The sequence below is a fragment of the Apaloderma vittatum genome, unplaced genomic scaffold (genome assembly GCF_000703405.1).
Source record: "Apaloderma vittatum isolate BGI_N311 unplaced genomic scaffold, ASM70340v1 scaffold7496, whole genome shotgun sequence".
Taxonomy (NCBI): Eukaryota; Metazoa; Chordata; class Aves; order Trogoniformes; family Trogonidae; genus Apaloderma; species Apaloderma vittatum.
In genome coordinates this window covers 34,672-51,304 of record NW_009721216.1, presented here as the reverse complement: position 1 = coordinate 51,304, position 16,633 = coordinate 34,672, and the positions used below count along the sequence as shown (strand labels likewise).

The window sequence follows — 16,633 nt, the reverse complement described above, 5'->3', positions numbered from 1 at the left end:
GCATTCCTGATAACATCAAGAGCTTTTACAAAGTAAATCACATCTGGCGATTCCGGTATGACAGGCCTTTTCACAAAGGGACCAAGGACAAGGAGAATGAATTCAAGGTAAAGTACCCTTTCCCAAGCTCCTGGACCTGTTTGTTTATTTTTAACATCAACAATAGCTGTCTTATTGAAACATCATATACAGTTGTGTTATTCAAGCAAGTGTGGTATAACAAGTTGAGGAGAAAAAAGCACCCATTTGTTTTTGCAGTAGTGATATATAGAAGGCAGAACTGAAGACAGCTGAGCAGCCTCAGGAGAACTTTGCAAGGCCAACAGGAAAACACTGTTAAGTAGGTAATCTGGAGTATGAATAGGACTGCCAAAAGATATCTCTCCCTAGAGTAAGGGAGAGACAGTTTTGAGTAAACTGCAGCATAATGTTCTGTTCCTGTGATATCAAGACCAAAAATTACCTCTGAACTTATTGATTGTCAAAGAGAAAAACAATAGTTCCTTCCCCAATACATAAAAGACTTCTGGTCCTCCTAATAAAATGTCACACTGAAAATTCATCTCACAATCTCCTGGTGTAATTTTAATTCTGACCCAGTAGAAGCATCATGACTCAGAATGTATTCAGGTATTCATACACACCAAGAGAATTATCCCGTAATAATTCTCTTATAAAGTTAGAGGAAAGAACTCAAAGGGCAATATATCAGCTAAATTAAGTCACTATTGTCCTCTAACTAAAGCTTAGGGCTTTATTTTATTTGTACAGCTTATATATATATTTTGTCTAAGTGCCATCCTATGTGTCGATTTGTCATTTCACAAACTTCTTGCACAAAGTGTTTAATTCGTTGGTACATTTGAGCATTGAATACAAATGTAGTACATTTGAGCATCTGACCAGCCATGTGTTATGGTATCACAGAAGGGAGCTGGTCACTCTGTGTGATCTGTAAGTCGTTCTGCTTCTGAACTCTCCCTCTTCTTAGGTGTTGTCTCAGAAAGGAAATATTAAAATGCTAATTTAGTTGTCATTTTTGAAGACTAGGGGACAACATATAGAATAGTACCATGCTTAAGAGTGAAGAATTGACTGAAATCACTGCTTAGTAGAAGATCCTAGAAAGTAAGGAGAAAAGTGAATGAGATAGGCTTCTGGGATAAATATTTCAGTAGAAATTTGGATGTTAATACTTCTTTTTAACATACATTGTTACTTAAATAAAGGTATTAATAAAGAATAGTGGCAATAATTAAGGGAAACAGAGGCAAATTAGGGAAATAAATTGCTTTTGTATATTGTAGAGTCTATGGGTGGAGAGAACCACACTGATCTTGGTGCAGAGTTTACCTGGAATATCTCGTTGGTTTGAAGTGGAAAAACGTGAAGTAGTGAGTATGAGACTGATTGCTATATATATTGTGGGTTGGTTTACTTCCTTAATCGTATTATTCGAGGAACTACTTTGTTACCCATATCTAATTTTTATAAGCAGATTTTGAAGCTGGCTGCCACAGAATTATTTACGAATTTTTTTGAGATATCTAGTTTCTCTTATCTTGAAAAATAGTATTAAGAACCACCCTTATGATTCATTTACAGGGTTTACAAAAAAAACCCAAACATTGAGAACAGTAATGAACAGCCAAAGGCAACATTTAATGTCAGCAAATTACCATTTTAAAACTCAGCATGATGTAACATTTCATACTTAGAATATCTACAGCTCAACAGATCTTTCAGTGTTCTTGAAAAGTAAACATTCTCCAAGTTCCTATACTATAAATAAATGCCATGTGGATTCATAGCTCTGTGTCCGCCTAGAGCTCTGTAGAAGTTCGCAGTTCTCAGCATGGGCAGGGAAAAAACATGCCTATGCAGAACCTTTAGGAATAGGAGCTAATGTGGCAATCTGGTACTGAGACATTGTCATTTCTTCTTCTCCTCTCTTGTTGTTATGTTTCTTTGAAACTCTTTGAAGTATTTCTTCTGTGAAGCTCTCTAAATAATTAGTCAGTTGTTGAGCCCAGGAGCATAACACCAGTAACTGTTTTCCATCTTGTCAAAGCCAGTCCTAAAATAGTTCCATTAAATATAGTGATACCATTGTACAACTGATTTTCTTTAAAACTCTATTGGATTTTTATTTTATAATAGCAACTGTATTTTATTCACCATCCCAATATTCTTCTGCAAAAAAATGGAATTTACAAAAATCAAAAAAAAAAGAGAGATGTTGTTAGTTGACTCCTAATGAGTCCTAGGTTAAAATGAAGATCTTCAGTTTACTATTGTGTGACTGTTATAGTCACCATTTCCAAAAAAGTAGTAGTAACAAATACTAGAAAACTATAATAGCTTTTTGTGTGCATGTCCTAGATCATGACTGAGATTTGTGCTTGTATGTTTTTGGTAAATTATAGCAACTGCAGGTCGGAACTCTGCCCATTGCTTAGCTTTTTGCTTTTCCTGCAGTTCGTGATACCTGTGAGAAAAGCTTCCTCACACTCTAGAGAGGATGGGCACATCCTGCTCAAGGACTGCCCTTGACTATAACTTCATTTTCATCTTAGCTTAAAGCTTACGTTGAAACACCTCATCCATAATGTCTAGTTGTTGAGTTCACTTTGGGCAGGTAAACTTGTCTGCCCATACTTAAGCTCTGTTCTACGCCTTTAAGCCTGATGAAGCTCCCTGACTTCAAGAGTAAAGTTAGCAAGAGTGGTGTAGCCCTGAATTCCAAGAGTTCCATCACAGGCCAAAGCGTATCACTGTTTTGCAGCAAGGGCTGAGTAATGTCTCAAGGTCAGATAATGAATCTACAAGAGAGGGACAGTGGTTTATTTTTGGTGCTTGATACGTGATAAAATTAGTTCTCTTGCACTCAGAGTGTATGCTCAGACAGGGAGAACTTTTCCTGCCCCAGTAATCTAGAACAAAAATAACATTGTTTTCTTGTAAGAGATCAAAAATTACATTACATATATTTCATCTTTCAAGTGAAGATTAAGTATGTTTGCAATGTTCCTCACTCCCCTTTCAGGTGGAAATGAGTCCCCTTGAGAATGCTATTGAAGTCTTAGAAAATAAGAACCAGCAGCTGAGAACACTGATTAGTCAGTGTCAAACTCGACAGATGCAAAATATTAACCCTCTCACAATGTGTCTAAATGGGGTCATCGATGCAGCCGTTAATGGTGGAGTTGCCAGATACCAAGAGGTAAACAGTTTATTTTTTGTTGATTAAAAACCTGTCATAAGGCGGTTTCTTACTGATTTCTTTCTGTGTTCAGATGCAGCTCCTCTGTATGAATTAAGAAAGTATTAAATCAATAGTAGTTTTAATTATTCCTCTATTGCAGTTTAGGATGATATGATACTAAATATGTATAGCTTTATTGAAACAACTGTTTTGCAGTAGATAGTTTCATAAACTTACTCCAGTGATGAGTTAATTCACAATTACCTTGTATTCTTTAGAGGTATTTTTAGGGATTTTTAACAAAATGGATAGCTGTAGCTTGTTACTGTAATATATTCCCTGGGCCATGCCTTTTCTATGAGAAGAGCTACTTCTGGCTGGCCAGCATTTACTTTAGTGTGCTGACATTCTAATTTTTTTATATATATATAATTCTTAACAAGAAAATATCTTGAATAATTATATTTTTCTAGACTCTTCTTCTTTCCCTTCTCCAGGTTTTTAAGGAAACCTGTTTTCTGTAAAAATATAGTAATAAATATAATTGAGAAATACCTAACCCTGGATTTGTTCCAAAAAAAGTTTTTCCTCATTATTATCAACTCTAAGTCACCTGAAGACGACCTTAAATGTTTGGGATGCTTCATATCCACAGTTCTGTAGAATTCTGACACTCCAAGACCCCAGCTTGGTCTTCCTCTTTGTCCTAATAGTCTTATGAAATACTTGAGTCTGCTTGTTTTTATTTTGCCACTGAAAACGTCAAGTTGAATAACATTCTGTCCACTCGTCTCAAAGGCTGCAAGATTCAATGTTCGCTCAACAGTGTGAAATTTGATAAAACTGCACCTAAATTAAACTACAAAAAGTGCAGTCCACTATAATGTTAGAACTTGTCATCAGAACTGCTACATTGTGAAAACTGGGAGACTAAAGCCAAGCAGGGCCGTGCTTGATGTTTCCCGTCTGCCTTTAAACAACAACAAAACTGTTTAGCATAGCAAAGCTCCACAAAGGGAGTCCATTGAGAAAATACAGTCATGCCAGAGCCATGTCTGCTTTGAATTAACAGTGTCGGAGCTAGCTCGGTGCCTCTGCTGAGCTTTTCCTTTCTCATGAGCATATTAAAGGTTCTAGCTTGTTCCTTTCTTATTGTTGTCCTTAGCTGCAAATCTTGATCTCTCCTTGTGTTTTGATTCCTTTCTGTCCTCTCCCTTTCTCTCTTGCTGTATATCTAAAAAAGGACTTTTTACCAATTTGTGTTGTAAGCACCAAAACTGATAGCAATAGTTGTGAAATCTGGTTGGGTTTTTTCTATTTCACTCTCATCCTCTTTGCATGTCCCTTTTTCATAGTTTATGTGTCTACCTGCTCTTTTGCCACTTCTTATTTTCTACCTTCCTTCTTTTCCTCTCCTGTAAATGCTTTTCTTTGCCTATCTGTTTCACTTGCTTTTGCCTTCTGCCCTGTACAAACTCAAAACTCAGTCAGTCTTGGAGCAGCCTTGAGGTAAGCATGACCATGTCTTCACAGGTATTCCCCTTCCCTTCAGGAAACTTCCAAGCTTTAAGAAGTGTTTAAGACCCAGTAAATAACATCCTTTGGCCACCTTCTGCCCTCTTGATTCTGCCCTCCTTTTTACACTTTTCTGTTGTTTCTTTTTTCCTTCTCCTGCCCTTCTCTTGCCTTTCTCCTCCCCTTCTCCTGTCCTCCTGATGGGTTAAAAAGCAGCTATCTCTAATTATTCAGCACTTTGGCTGGCATTGCGAGTGGTAAAGCTGTGCTTTCACTAGTTTCAATACAGGAAAAGATTCCAGGAAAATCTGCAAAAGTGATAGTTATGATGAAGCAACTTCATGTGCTAAAAAATGGCTGTAGGCTGAACCACTGATTTCTTTAAAATTTTTCTAAACACTTCTGGAAAAGCCTGAAGAATGTATTTTGTCCCCATTAACACCCTTCAAATTGCATTTTGTACTTTAACATACATTTCTTATAGTTCCTTTACATATATTAGAAGAGTAGAGGCACTTTCATGATTAATTATTGGAAACCACTGGTTCTAAGAATGTTACTGGATCTAGTCAAATTCTGATTTTATTTTTTTTTTGCTAAAGTACTGAAGATTTTGTTTGAAGTTAGATTATTACATCTCTGACTCATTACAGATCTGTATAAATCTCAGCCAAAAACCACTGGGACACCACCTGCTTGATACTGAGCTTGTAGCTGAGGGAAAAAAGAACACATTAGCTGGCAAGTTGGGGATTTGGGATTTTAATGAGTATCAGGAGGCTCCTTTTAACAATTTAAACATGAATTTTATAATTCTGCTTATCTACAAGTGGGAGGGCCATGTGAAATAAATGTTCTTCATAACAGTATCAGCATTTTCTAGATAGGGCTCCCTTGTTATGGGTTGTCACAGCATGAAATTTTGGAACTGAGTCGGAAGAAGAGGTATATTTACCTCCAGTTCCACTGCTCCCTGTGTTTACAAATAGTTCTGCATAACAAAGATTTTAATTACTGAAGTTGGGTGGAGAACCTTTTAAGAAGTATATGAGGGAAATGCTAAGACACGTGCAAAGGGAAAACACAGCACAAGAGCAGTCACTGTTGTCCTCTCAAGTCTATGGACAGAAAACCTTGTGTACCTATAGGCAGGCATGCAGACACCTTTTGTGACAAATCTGTTTTTGAGAAAGTCCAGAAATGAGTAGCTGTGTGGATTTTTTTACAGAACAGTGTGTGGAATTTTTGTAAACTCACTGTAACCCTCTTGCAGGGTAGGAGAGTTGCCACGTTGAAAAAGACGCAGTCATTAACGAACAGGGGAGCGCTATGTCCAGGCCATTGCTGAGGAATAAGATGGCTTTGGGGTGCTATAGCTGGTACAGTTTGAGCACTGAGGATGAGGTGGAAAGTCATGTAAACTCATGAACACACCTGAGTGTTGGTCAGATGCTCCTAATGTGAAAGGTGTGGCTTTTTGACATCAATGGCACTGTGAGTTCTTTAAAACGTTATTTACAAGTGAATAAAGTAATGTCGCAGCTCCAATAAATAAGTAGCATATAATTCCATGCTTGTTCTTAAAATATCTTTATATTTAAGAAGTAATGAAGCTCCTAGTATGAAAAGAGAAGAAAATCTAACTCTTTGTAATTATTTAAAACTCCTATGTCACAATTAAAGGTAAAGAGATACTTAGTTCAGGTGACCTGTGTTTGGTTTCAACTCTGATTTGCACATTTCCAAATTCGATTCAGGATCTGCCTTGCATATTGAACAACTGGTAAATTCTACTCAAGAGTGGCTGCATTTTATTTGCTCAGAGTCTCTACCAATGCATATGTGAATAATTAATTATTTAGAATTTACTGTCTTCTAACGCCATAGAAAGAAACTTTTGTTTTGAAACTACCATCTACAAACCTGGGTTTTTTAAAAAAAAAAAGTGATATGTTTTTACTCACTTCATGTTACTTTGTGATTTTATTCTGCTTAGGCATTCTTTGTGAAAGAATACGTCTTGAACCACCCGGAGGATGGAGAGAAGATCACACGCTTGAGAGAGCTGATGCTTGAGCAGGTAAGGTGGGGAAAAGACTGACTAGAATCATAGAATAGTTTTGGTTGCTTGGAAAAGACCTTTAAGATCATCAAGCACAACCATTAACCTACCACTGCCAAGCCCACTACTAAAGCATATTTCTAAGCACCTCATCTACGCATATTTCAAATACCTTCAGGGATGGTGACTCCACCACTTCCCTGGGCAACCTGTGCCGGAGCTTTACAGCCCTTTTGGTGAAGAAGTTTTCCTAAATCCAGTCTAAACCTCCTCTGGAGTAACTTGAGGCCATTTCCTCTTGTTCTAGTTGATCTGCTGAGCTGTTATAGCTAAAATATCCCAAAATAAAATATACAGTTTCAGAGGTTAATAATTGCCCAGTGGTCTTCAGTATTTTCTGAATTAGATTCCAAACAGACAGTAACTTCCTATACAAGCAGGTTTCTGGGTCATGTTAATGTTTTTTCCCTAGTGCTTTTCGTCATCATCTCAATCATTTCAAACTAATCTAAACTGGAAGTTGAATGAGAGGCAAGGTTTTGTCTTGTGATGCTCATGTGCAAATATTTGCCCAGCATATTTTACCACTACTACAGAGTAAACATTATCTCATTGAAATGTTTGATGACTTCAGCAACTATTTGTATGACTACATACAATGGAACAAACATTTTCACTGCAAGCTTTAGTATAAGAACAAAAAATCGGTTACAGAGAAAAATATCTAATAATAATTGCCAAAGTAGGTAGGCAGTAAAATAAACATCAAGTGATTAAATTAGACTATTCCATGCATTGTTTTATTTTTGTATTGTTTCTTCATTGATTTATAAGATAATGACCTACTGTCCTCATATATCAAGTGTCTCCATTTAGAAATGCTGAAAAAAATTATTTTTATCAAATGATGTTACTGAGTATTTCAGCTTTTTTAACTGACATTTACCTATTTTGGTTCTATGCAGCATGTTGAAATTTCAAACTTTGTTGCCAGCTTGGGATAAAAAGAGGTCAGAGTATTGGAATTTGGCAAGATGGAAATTCCGTATTTCGTCAGCATCGTGGTATCTTTTGGCCAGATCAGGACAGATCCTCAGACAGTATAAACCAGAATATGTTCACTGAGCTGGCTTTAGTTTCATTTAGACGATGTATAGTAGTTTACACTGCAGTTTCGGTTGTTCAAGCTACACTTAATTTCACTGACCCTTACAAATTTTTTAAACTGGAATTAATAACTCCCTGTGACACAAACAAGTGATAACGGTTAAACCCTGTCTGGCGCCCACAGATGGTTTAACAGAAAACGCGGTGCGTGTAGAGGGACTTGCTGCAGCCCCGACCCCGGGTCAGCGACGCTGCACGCCCGCTCACAGCCTGCCTGGAAAGGGCAGCTGGTAGCTCTCATCCAAAGATATTACAGCATAGCATAGCTATTTTGTTTTTAAATTTGAGTTTAAGTCTTGATTCCTCACGTAACCAGTTCAGTATTTTAAATGCCTGTGACCAAATCTGAGCAAGATTTAGAGTTTGAGCAATGTTATTCTGAAGGCTGTCATGCCTTGTGTCAAGAATATGCATAAAGCCACCAGTTACTGAGGTCTCTGGGGAGTTGAGATAAGGAGCCATGGACTTCATTGAAAATATATTACAGGGTCTCTGGTGGATGCAGCCATTGTTGTTTCCTGCTTTTTATAACTGTTCTTGTAGAAAACAGCTTTTATTTAGGGTTTTGAACTGCTTCTTTGTAAAACTGCCATTTAGCCAGATTTTTCACTACACGTCCATAGTGATTTTTATATTAGAGTTGAATTCGCGTAGGTCAAATATTTGGGAAAGTTGAACAGTGAAATGGAAGGAGGTATAAATCCTCTTGTGGATTGCTGGCTTTGGTCTTAGGCCTTGTTTGATTACAGGTCTGTCGGGGATTTAGAGAGATGCTTTGAATACACCATGCATTTTGGGGTAATTCGTTTGTTTGTTTGTTTTTATTAGTATGCTAATTGATGATGAAAGCTTAAAGAAAGTGGATCAAAAAAAGTATTTTCTCCTCCTGTCTCTTCCACAGGCCCAGATTCTAGAATTTGGCTTGGCAGTGCACGAGAAGGTGGTGCCACAGGACATGAGGCCCTTGCACAAAAAGCTGGTGGATCAGTTCTTTGTGATGAAGTCAAGCTTGGGAATACAGGTACATGAATGAGCAGGTGCCTGGATAAACCAGGACACCGTTTAGCTGCAGTAGGGGGTGTTTAATTTTCTTAAGCAACAAATACTGACATCTTTTGGTTGGTTGTCCACATTGCATCTTGTAGCATTCTTGTGGAACCACAAAGCAAAGTTAATAAACTTTCGATACAGTGCGCAGAAAAATAGTCATGTTTTACTAAAGTATTGTCAGCAGTAAGTAAAAATGTTTTTCTTACTAATGATCAAGCTGATCAAAAATGCAGATACTGCTTTTCAAATGACTGTGTGTATTTTACAAAATGCTTAATGACATTATGTTCATTTTAATTAATCTTTTTTTTAACAACTTGCCAGGAATTTTCTGCCTGTGTACAAGCTAGCCCTGTTCATTTTCCAAATGGAAGTCCTCGTGTATGCCGAAATTCCATGCCTGTTTCTATGAGCCCTGATGGTGCCAGGGTAATACCGCGACGCAGGCAAGTTAGAATTCATAAGAAATTGATAAACTTTGTTAGTTACAGAAGATGACCCATAAAATATTTTTTTTATTATCTGCACTCTTCCTCATATGGTCCACCTGAAGTATCTTCATTCATGAATAGCTGATATATATATTGTCTATCCCCCTCGCCCCCCTTTCAACCAATAAATCCAAATTCAACTTTGAAGATTAATAAATATGTGCTGTTTTCACATGAAAAATTATGACTGGCAACTAGAGTTAACCATTTTGTATTTTACTATTCTTGTAATAGTCCCTTGAGCTACCCAGCTGTCAATCGGTATTCATCCTCATCACTGTCATCCCAAGCTTCTGCTGAAGTCAGCAATATCACTGGGCAGTCAGAAAGCTCCGACGAAGTTTTTAACATGCAGGTACAAATAATTGTCATTCTTCAGACTAAATGGTGTCTTTCTTACAAGGCTTTTTACCAAATTAATGCTTCTATTATTCGGCTCAAAAATCATGGAATCTATGATTCTATTATTTTTGAGCCGAATAATAGAAGAATTATTGCTGATACTTCTTTTAAAAAACAAATCTTTTAAATAGACTGTTAACATCCCTAACTTAGGAACAACAGTATTTTTATTGTAACTGTTTCTTTTTCTGTAACTTATAGTGTGAATTTTTTACAAAAGTAATAAGCATCAATGCACTGTGACACAAAATCATCTGACCTTACATAGACTTCTGTCCAGTTGTCACAGATGTGATGTAATTATTTGAATATATTGATTATATTTCTATTTACGTGATATTTTACTACATCTTTGTGTAGTTGTGTTAATGCTCTTTATACTTGTTTGCTCTTTTGAAATAGTGAGAATTTAGTCTAACAAATTACAAGTTCTTTGTTTTGGTGAAAAGTATGTTATAAATTTTTGTTTTCCAAATCAATAAGTATGATTTTGTAATAACAGCCTGTCTTCTACATGCAGCCTAGCCCGTCTACCTCAAGCCTGAGTTCTACTCATTCTGCTTCGCCTAATGTGACCAGTTCTGCTCCATCCAGTGCCAGAGGTCAGTGCTCATCTCCTGGGGTAAACCCTATTAAATGATTCTTGATACATTACACAGCTGAATTTCTCCATGATATCACTGGTCAGACATCAAATTTAGCCAACTATTTGATGAATATTAATTACTGGGGAGAGAGGATGTCTTTCTCATAAGCATAAAGTTGAAATGTCTGAGTTTCGCTGCATGACTTTAATCACTTGACGCATTTAAATTCCAGCCTCTCCTCTGTTGTCTGACAAACATAAGCATTCCCGAGAAAACTCTTGCCTGTCCCCCAGAGAGAGGCCCTGCAGTGCCATCTACCCTACTCCTTCGGAAACTTCACAGGTAGGAAGCTTGTTGGGAGTCCTCTGAACACAAGCAGCTAAGAAGATGATAAAGGTCCATGTAAAATTTTGAGCAGATTCAGTGTCTGCTCACTGCTGTTAATTTTCAAGATTTTTTGGTTTTATAAGCAAATACTCTAAAATATTTTACATGAAAGAGAATACACGGTGGTTAAATACGTTTCTGCTTGCTTTGTCTAGGTTTAGATTTGTTTTTTGGTATTTACTCAGGGAGAAAGATACAAAGACTTAACAGCTTACACAGCCTGCTTCTGTGAAACAGCAGCAGTCATTCAATCTAGAGAAGAAGAAAGAAAAACTGTTATTGTGGCAGTTGTCAATGTTGACCTCCCCTTGATTTCTTCTGAAACAGCTAATACTAGTCACTGTAAGATAATAACCCGCCCCATGTGGCAACTGTTCTTCAACGTGGTTTCAGAAAAGAGAGACATTGTGTTACTCCAGAAAAAAAAAGAATGAGTTCCCTTCTTACCTTAAAATTACTGTTACATAGGTCTCTGTGAAATTCATAGCTTTTGAGTTATCTGAAATGAAAAATGAGCATGGCGAGCTGGCCAATTTTCAATCCTTATTTCATCTTTTCTTCTTAGCGGACCTACTTTCCTAAAGCACTTTCCCGTAATGCAGTTGCCGTTTTAATCTGTGCCATCACACAATGCACCTCTTGCTGAAGCTGAGAAAGACAAGAACATAAGTACAGTGTGAAAGGCACTCCTCTCAACACTCATCTCCAGCAGAAATTCTGCCTCTGATAAAAAACAGCTTGGTAGTCCAGGATCTTTTATTTTAGAAATGATTTGTTTGTTTCTCTTTAGTTGTCTTCTTGTCACTTGCTTCTTCAGTTATTGAATTGGCTCTTGATTTCATTTTTTTCACTTTCCTAAGTCCTCATGCTGTTACTTGGGGGCTTAAAAAGTAATACTGAGGCTCAGCCACACTTAAGGGCAGTTCTCGGGAACTACTTACTGATAAATCTACTGGGCACTTTCTCGGTGTTAATGGAGCCAGACCAACACACAGGAAAGACCAGGAGATGTTCTTTAAAGAAAGCGGTTTCACAGTTTGCCACAAAGAAAAAATTATTCCGTTTTTGCTCTCAGACTTCAAACTCTTGCTTTGCCAAGTGGAATGCAACCCCTATCTCCCACTCTACTCGAGATTCGATAAGGGAGGCTGAGGAGCTCGTAGGCCCAGTCTCCACTCTCTCTGAGACTCGCCCGGCAGGAAAATCTCCCAATCTGTCTCTACCCTCAGTGTCCCAAGAGAGGGTAAGTAGAAAATTACTTTGTTCATATGGTGAAGTGTGTTTCAAAGGTGAAGATGGTCTGATAGTTTCCTCCTGCCCTCATAACCATAAATGAGGATATGTCTTTCTGGGGAAAGGTGCAATTTCTTGCTCTGATGCTCTATTTCCCCAAGCAGCAAAAATGCACTGTGATCAGAAACAAAATTCTGATTCTCTGCCTTCTGATTAAGAACGGGAAAAGAAGTGTTCAGGACAATGGTAAAGAGATATCTTAGAGATACCTGCAACTCTCATTAGAATTTAGATACTCAAACTGTTCCTTTTCCTTCCTATTTTTATTCTAATGCTAGAGTAACTTCAGCAGTCTTGGATGGAGTTTCACATAAAGTTCACAAGGAAAGACACCCATTTACAAACATCTTTGTTACGGCTTAATGAATCCAATTTTCATAATAGTTTTTCAACCACAAAAGATGAGATACACAGGCAAATTCCTGCGCTTCACATTGTCCTGGGTTTAGCTCCTAACCCACGACACACATCCAAATCAAGTCCTTTCAGGCCATTGCTACCTCATTTAAGGATGGTTGATGAACTTCACCACAGCAGTGCTGCATCTGCTTCCCTCATTGAAATTGATGCTCAGGTTTATCTTTGTACAGCTGTTTTCAGTTAACATCCTTTTTCATCTCTGGCTGAGCAATTGTACAGTGTCTCTCCAGCTCTTCCCATCCAGAGGAATGCCTGCTATCATTGACTGATCAACACACCTCCTTAGTTTTTGCACTATTATTCTTCCCAATGGAGCTTTTTGGGTTGCACAGTTAGGTTTTTAGTTGTGTTTCATTAAACATCCTGTGATTGCTCTTGTTCTTCCATATGGTTTTATATTTCATTATTCTAGTGTGTCCTTGTTTCTTTGTATTTCATGCAGCTTTTGTCTCTTTATCTTGTCCAAATTCAGTTGCTTTTCAGCCTTTGCTCTTTACCTTCACAACAGAAAACAGACTTCAGCACTCGCCCACCAGATCCTAGCAGGTCACTTTAGACTCACTGAGCAATGAACATCCAATCCAGACCAGGCGGGAACTTATGATCATATTTTCTGTCACATTAAAGAACACACATAGTTAGACCCCCTCAGTTTAATGGTAATGCCAGGAAAACAGATATTACCTGATCCAGTGTGGCTCTCGTACAGCATACACAGGCAAACCTAGTGTAGCTCAAAGTCTACCAAAACATTCTCTCTACAAGATGATTTAAGTCAAATTGAATTGGCCAAGTACTTGTTCCTCACTTTGTAACGTAAGAGCTGCAAGACTTTAGATCAGCGATGGTTACTTTGCAGCTGGGTTTGCCACCTTGTGGAACCACAGCATAGTGCCTCGCTGGCTCAGCGTGGTCTTCTGTGAGCACTGGGAGGGGATATAAGAATAAGATTTGATTTGGATTTCACCAATTGTTTGATCTTGATTTAAAAAAAAAAAAAGGGAAGGAAGAAGAAAAATGTAAAACTTGTCTGTTCTCATTTCCTTTGGAAAGTGCATGTCTGAATTACCTGTAGAATTAACTGTATGCTGTTTACCTCAGTTACCAAGATAAACTGGTGACTCACAGATTATTTGGAAGCTGCTAGAAGAAATAGCTAGTGGAATTTTATAAATGTTTCATAAATTTACTGTTGTGTTTTGTGTTTGTTGTGTTGGTTTGGTTTTTTTTTTAAAAAAAGAAGAATATTCAGGAAAGGAAAGACAAAAACACACTTTATGGGTCAGCTTCTATCCAAGATATTGCTGCCAAAATAGTCAGGGTTGGAAATGATACACAATGCTCTTGTAAGATGACAGATATAGCCTGAATATTGTCAAACATTACACCTTGTTCAGATCCTGATTCTGCAATGAAATTATTGCAAATTATCCCTGCACATGTTTGGTAATCTATCAAGACAGGACTTGAAGAATGAGACTTATTTTGTTCTTTAGAGAGCTGGAAACTGTCAAAACTCAGTCCATAATAATCCTCCCTCTGATTTCAGTGTGTACAGTTTTCAGAAAACTAGTCTACTCTCTGTTTGTGTACACTTACTCAACTATTTATTTTCTTACATGATGTTTATCACTCTACCTTCAAAATACACCTGTGTAGTGGGAGTAACAACAAAAAACATGTTTTCTTAAAGGCTACTGAAATACAACAGCAGCTATGCATAAACCATGCTGTTCTCAATTTCCAGAGAATGCTGTTTAATCATATTGGAGATGGTGCTTCACCACGAAGTGATTCCAATCTACCCGGTCCTGACAAAGGTGAGTGGAAATGCTGCACCACACCAACCTTGGAACCAATGAAAATAGAAATCATCTGTCGTATTCCTGTAGAATGCTAATTCTTTTGGGCGCGTGCCATCATCTCCAGGTCGCAAAACATTCTAACTCACTAAATTATGTGAAAGCTCTTTGTGTTTCAAAACACTTTGCCAAAAAGGCGGGAACATGGTGTTTGTTTGAACTGAGTGTTGCACTCACAAGGGCGCAGAAGTTCTCAGGAAGGGGTGATGGAGCAGCAGGTTGCCGCAGGCTGCTGGGGAGAGCTGTGCTTTCTGCTTCTTAAGAAATGTTAACGGGGTGATGAACCCAGGGGTGAAGTTCTGCAGGCTGGGGCAGAGAGAAGCTAAAGAGAGTCCTGAAATTTGGTGCCTGCAAATCCTCTTTACCAAATAAAAGTCACTGCTTTTGGTTACACTTTGATGGAAGAGAAAAGATCAATTTGTGATTTGTTTGGTTTTCTTGTACTTAATTAGATTAAACCAGAAACCTATGAATTTCTGTAAACAAAACATTGCCTTTTATAATTTCGTGCATGGGGAAATTCAGTATCGTTGCCGCAGTTATTGTGCCATGATTTCATTATGTGCTCTACATCCATAATATGCTCCATTATTTCATTATGTGCTGCCTTTTATGGTGTCTTGAATAAAATATACAGTAAAAGAGATGTATTGAAAATAAATATTTTAAGAATGTGCTGTTACAAGAAGTGACCAGGAATCTGATTTTCATCAGTAAGACCTGATTTTTAGAAGTGTTTTTGTGTCCTAGTTTTTATGAAAGCTCAAGTGTGGAATTTTTCACAGGGCTGAAAAACACATGAAATAATTTAATATAGAAATGCAAAAACTTTTCCAGTGGCCTATGCAGCCAAAATCATTACTCAGTTGTTAAAACAGAATATTCTCTCCGGGAGACTTTAGCAGTCCAAAGAACTGACCGCTTGGATGACTTAAAAGAAAAAAAAAATGGCTTGTCAAGAGATTCAGGCATTTGATGTATTTAGGTCTGGTGGCAGGTCATTTTTAGGATGAAGACAAAATAATACTTTCAGGTGACAACCTACAGTAAAAGGCAAAAAATGTATTGCATTTTTTGGCCATAAAAAAGCAAAATGATTCCTCTAAAAATAGACTATTCTGTGCACTGTTCTCGGGGTCAACTAATGAGCAATTATACTGTAGCAATATTGTTACAGATATGAAACAAATATTTTTTGTACTGTACTTTTTTGTTTTAAGACTGGTATATCCTGGTAGAGTGGGATTACAGTCCATCTGAGAGCCCTTGTTGTTGCTATAATAGCAATAATGGATACCATCAGTTAGCAACAATCCTCTGCTTTTCACTTCATCTTTCTAAATGAGCACAGAATCCTTACATGTGGTTCTCTACTCACAACTATGAAACAAGCAGATGAGAAGGAAACTGGCACGGCAAGGCAAGAGGTTTGAGACTGTGAAGGTGATGGGGGCTTTAGTAGTGGGGTTTTGGTGAGTTTTATAGGGGAAGGGGAGGTTTGAAGCAGGTTTTTTTCCACTTTTTTACAGAACATGTAAGAAAAATTATGGGTTTCAAGTTAGCTTTTGTCCTATGTTACATGCCCTGTCTTTCTGTCTACCTGACTTCTTTTCAATATTGGTGGCTCCTTAATAACATGAGATAATCCAGTTCTTTTAAGGTAGTTGTTTCAGGCCTTCTGGAATCATTCAGTTAAAGTAATGGAATTTGGTAAAGGTAACACTGACAAATACAACAGGCACTTTTATGCATGTCAATGTGACAGTCAGTTTATGTGATCAAACAGAGGTCCTCGATCAGGGATACAAACAGTGTATATGATTTTTCTCAGTCCACAATAATTTCTTCATTTGATCCTTTTTTCCCCCCAGATACTTTTATTTCTTCCAACTTTTACTCCCTTCGTTTGGTGCCCTTCTTTCCACCTTCTTGGAATTCTGAACTTGTAGCCTATGCAGGCCACAAAAGTGTTAGCACGGAAAGCTTTCTGAGGGAGGTTGATTGGAATTTGGCGAGTTCCTTCCTCTAAAATGAGTTAATAGAAACAGTTTATGAATAGTCTGTTCCCTTCTGCCTAGAAACCTCTAAACAGGAGTCTGGTGCACAGATAAGCTTGAAGCCCGTTAACACAATCAGTTTATCTCCCTGTGGGGCTGGATTTGCAGTGCGCCAGGGTGCTAGCTCAGCTGCCA

The 16,633-nt window shown here is 37.7% G+C and overlaps 1 protein-coding gene across 1 annotated transcript in view; it reads left to right on the top strand.

Moving 5' to 3' along the window:
* LOC104275362 (dedicator of cytokinesis protein 4) overlaps positions 1 to 16,633 on the top strand; it is a gene marked incomplete at its 5' end in the record, with an annotated part of 45,713 nt that overhangs the window by 23,729 nt on the left and 5,351 nt on the right. Inside the window, 10 exons of the mRNA XM_009871294.1 lie at positions 1 to 107; positions 1,308 to 1,394; positions 3,047 to 3,223; positions 6,717 to 6,800; positions 8,851 to 8,970; positions 9,324 to 9,445; positions 9,725 to 9,845; positions 10,413 to 10,494; positions 10,712 to 10,821; positions 14,327 to 14,399. The exon at positions 1 to 107 is cut by the window's left edge and continues 81 nt beyond it. Coding sequence (XP_009869596.1) covers positions 1 to 107; positions 1,308 to 1,394; positions 3,047 to 3,223; positions 6,717 to 6,800; positions 8,851 to 8,970; positions 9,324 to 9,445; positions 9,725 to 9,845; positions 10,413 to 10,494; positions 10,712 to 10,821; positions 14,327 to 14,399 — 1,083 coding nt within the window. The remainder of the gene's footprint in view (positions 108 to 1,307; positions 1,395 to 3,046; positions 3,224 to 6,716; positions 6,801 to 8,850; positions 8,971 to 9,323; positions 9,446 to 9,724; positions 9,846 to 10,412; positions 10,495 to 10,711; positions 10,822 to 14,326; positions 14,400 to 16,633) is intronic.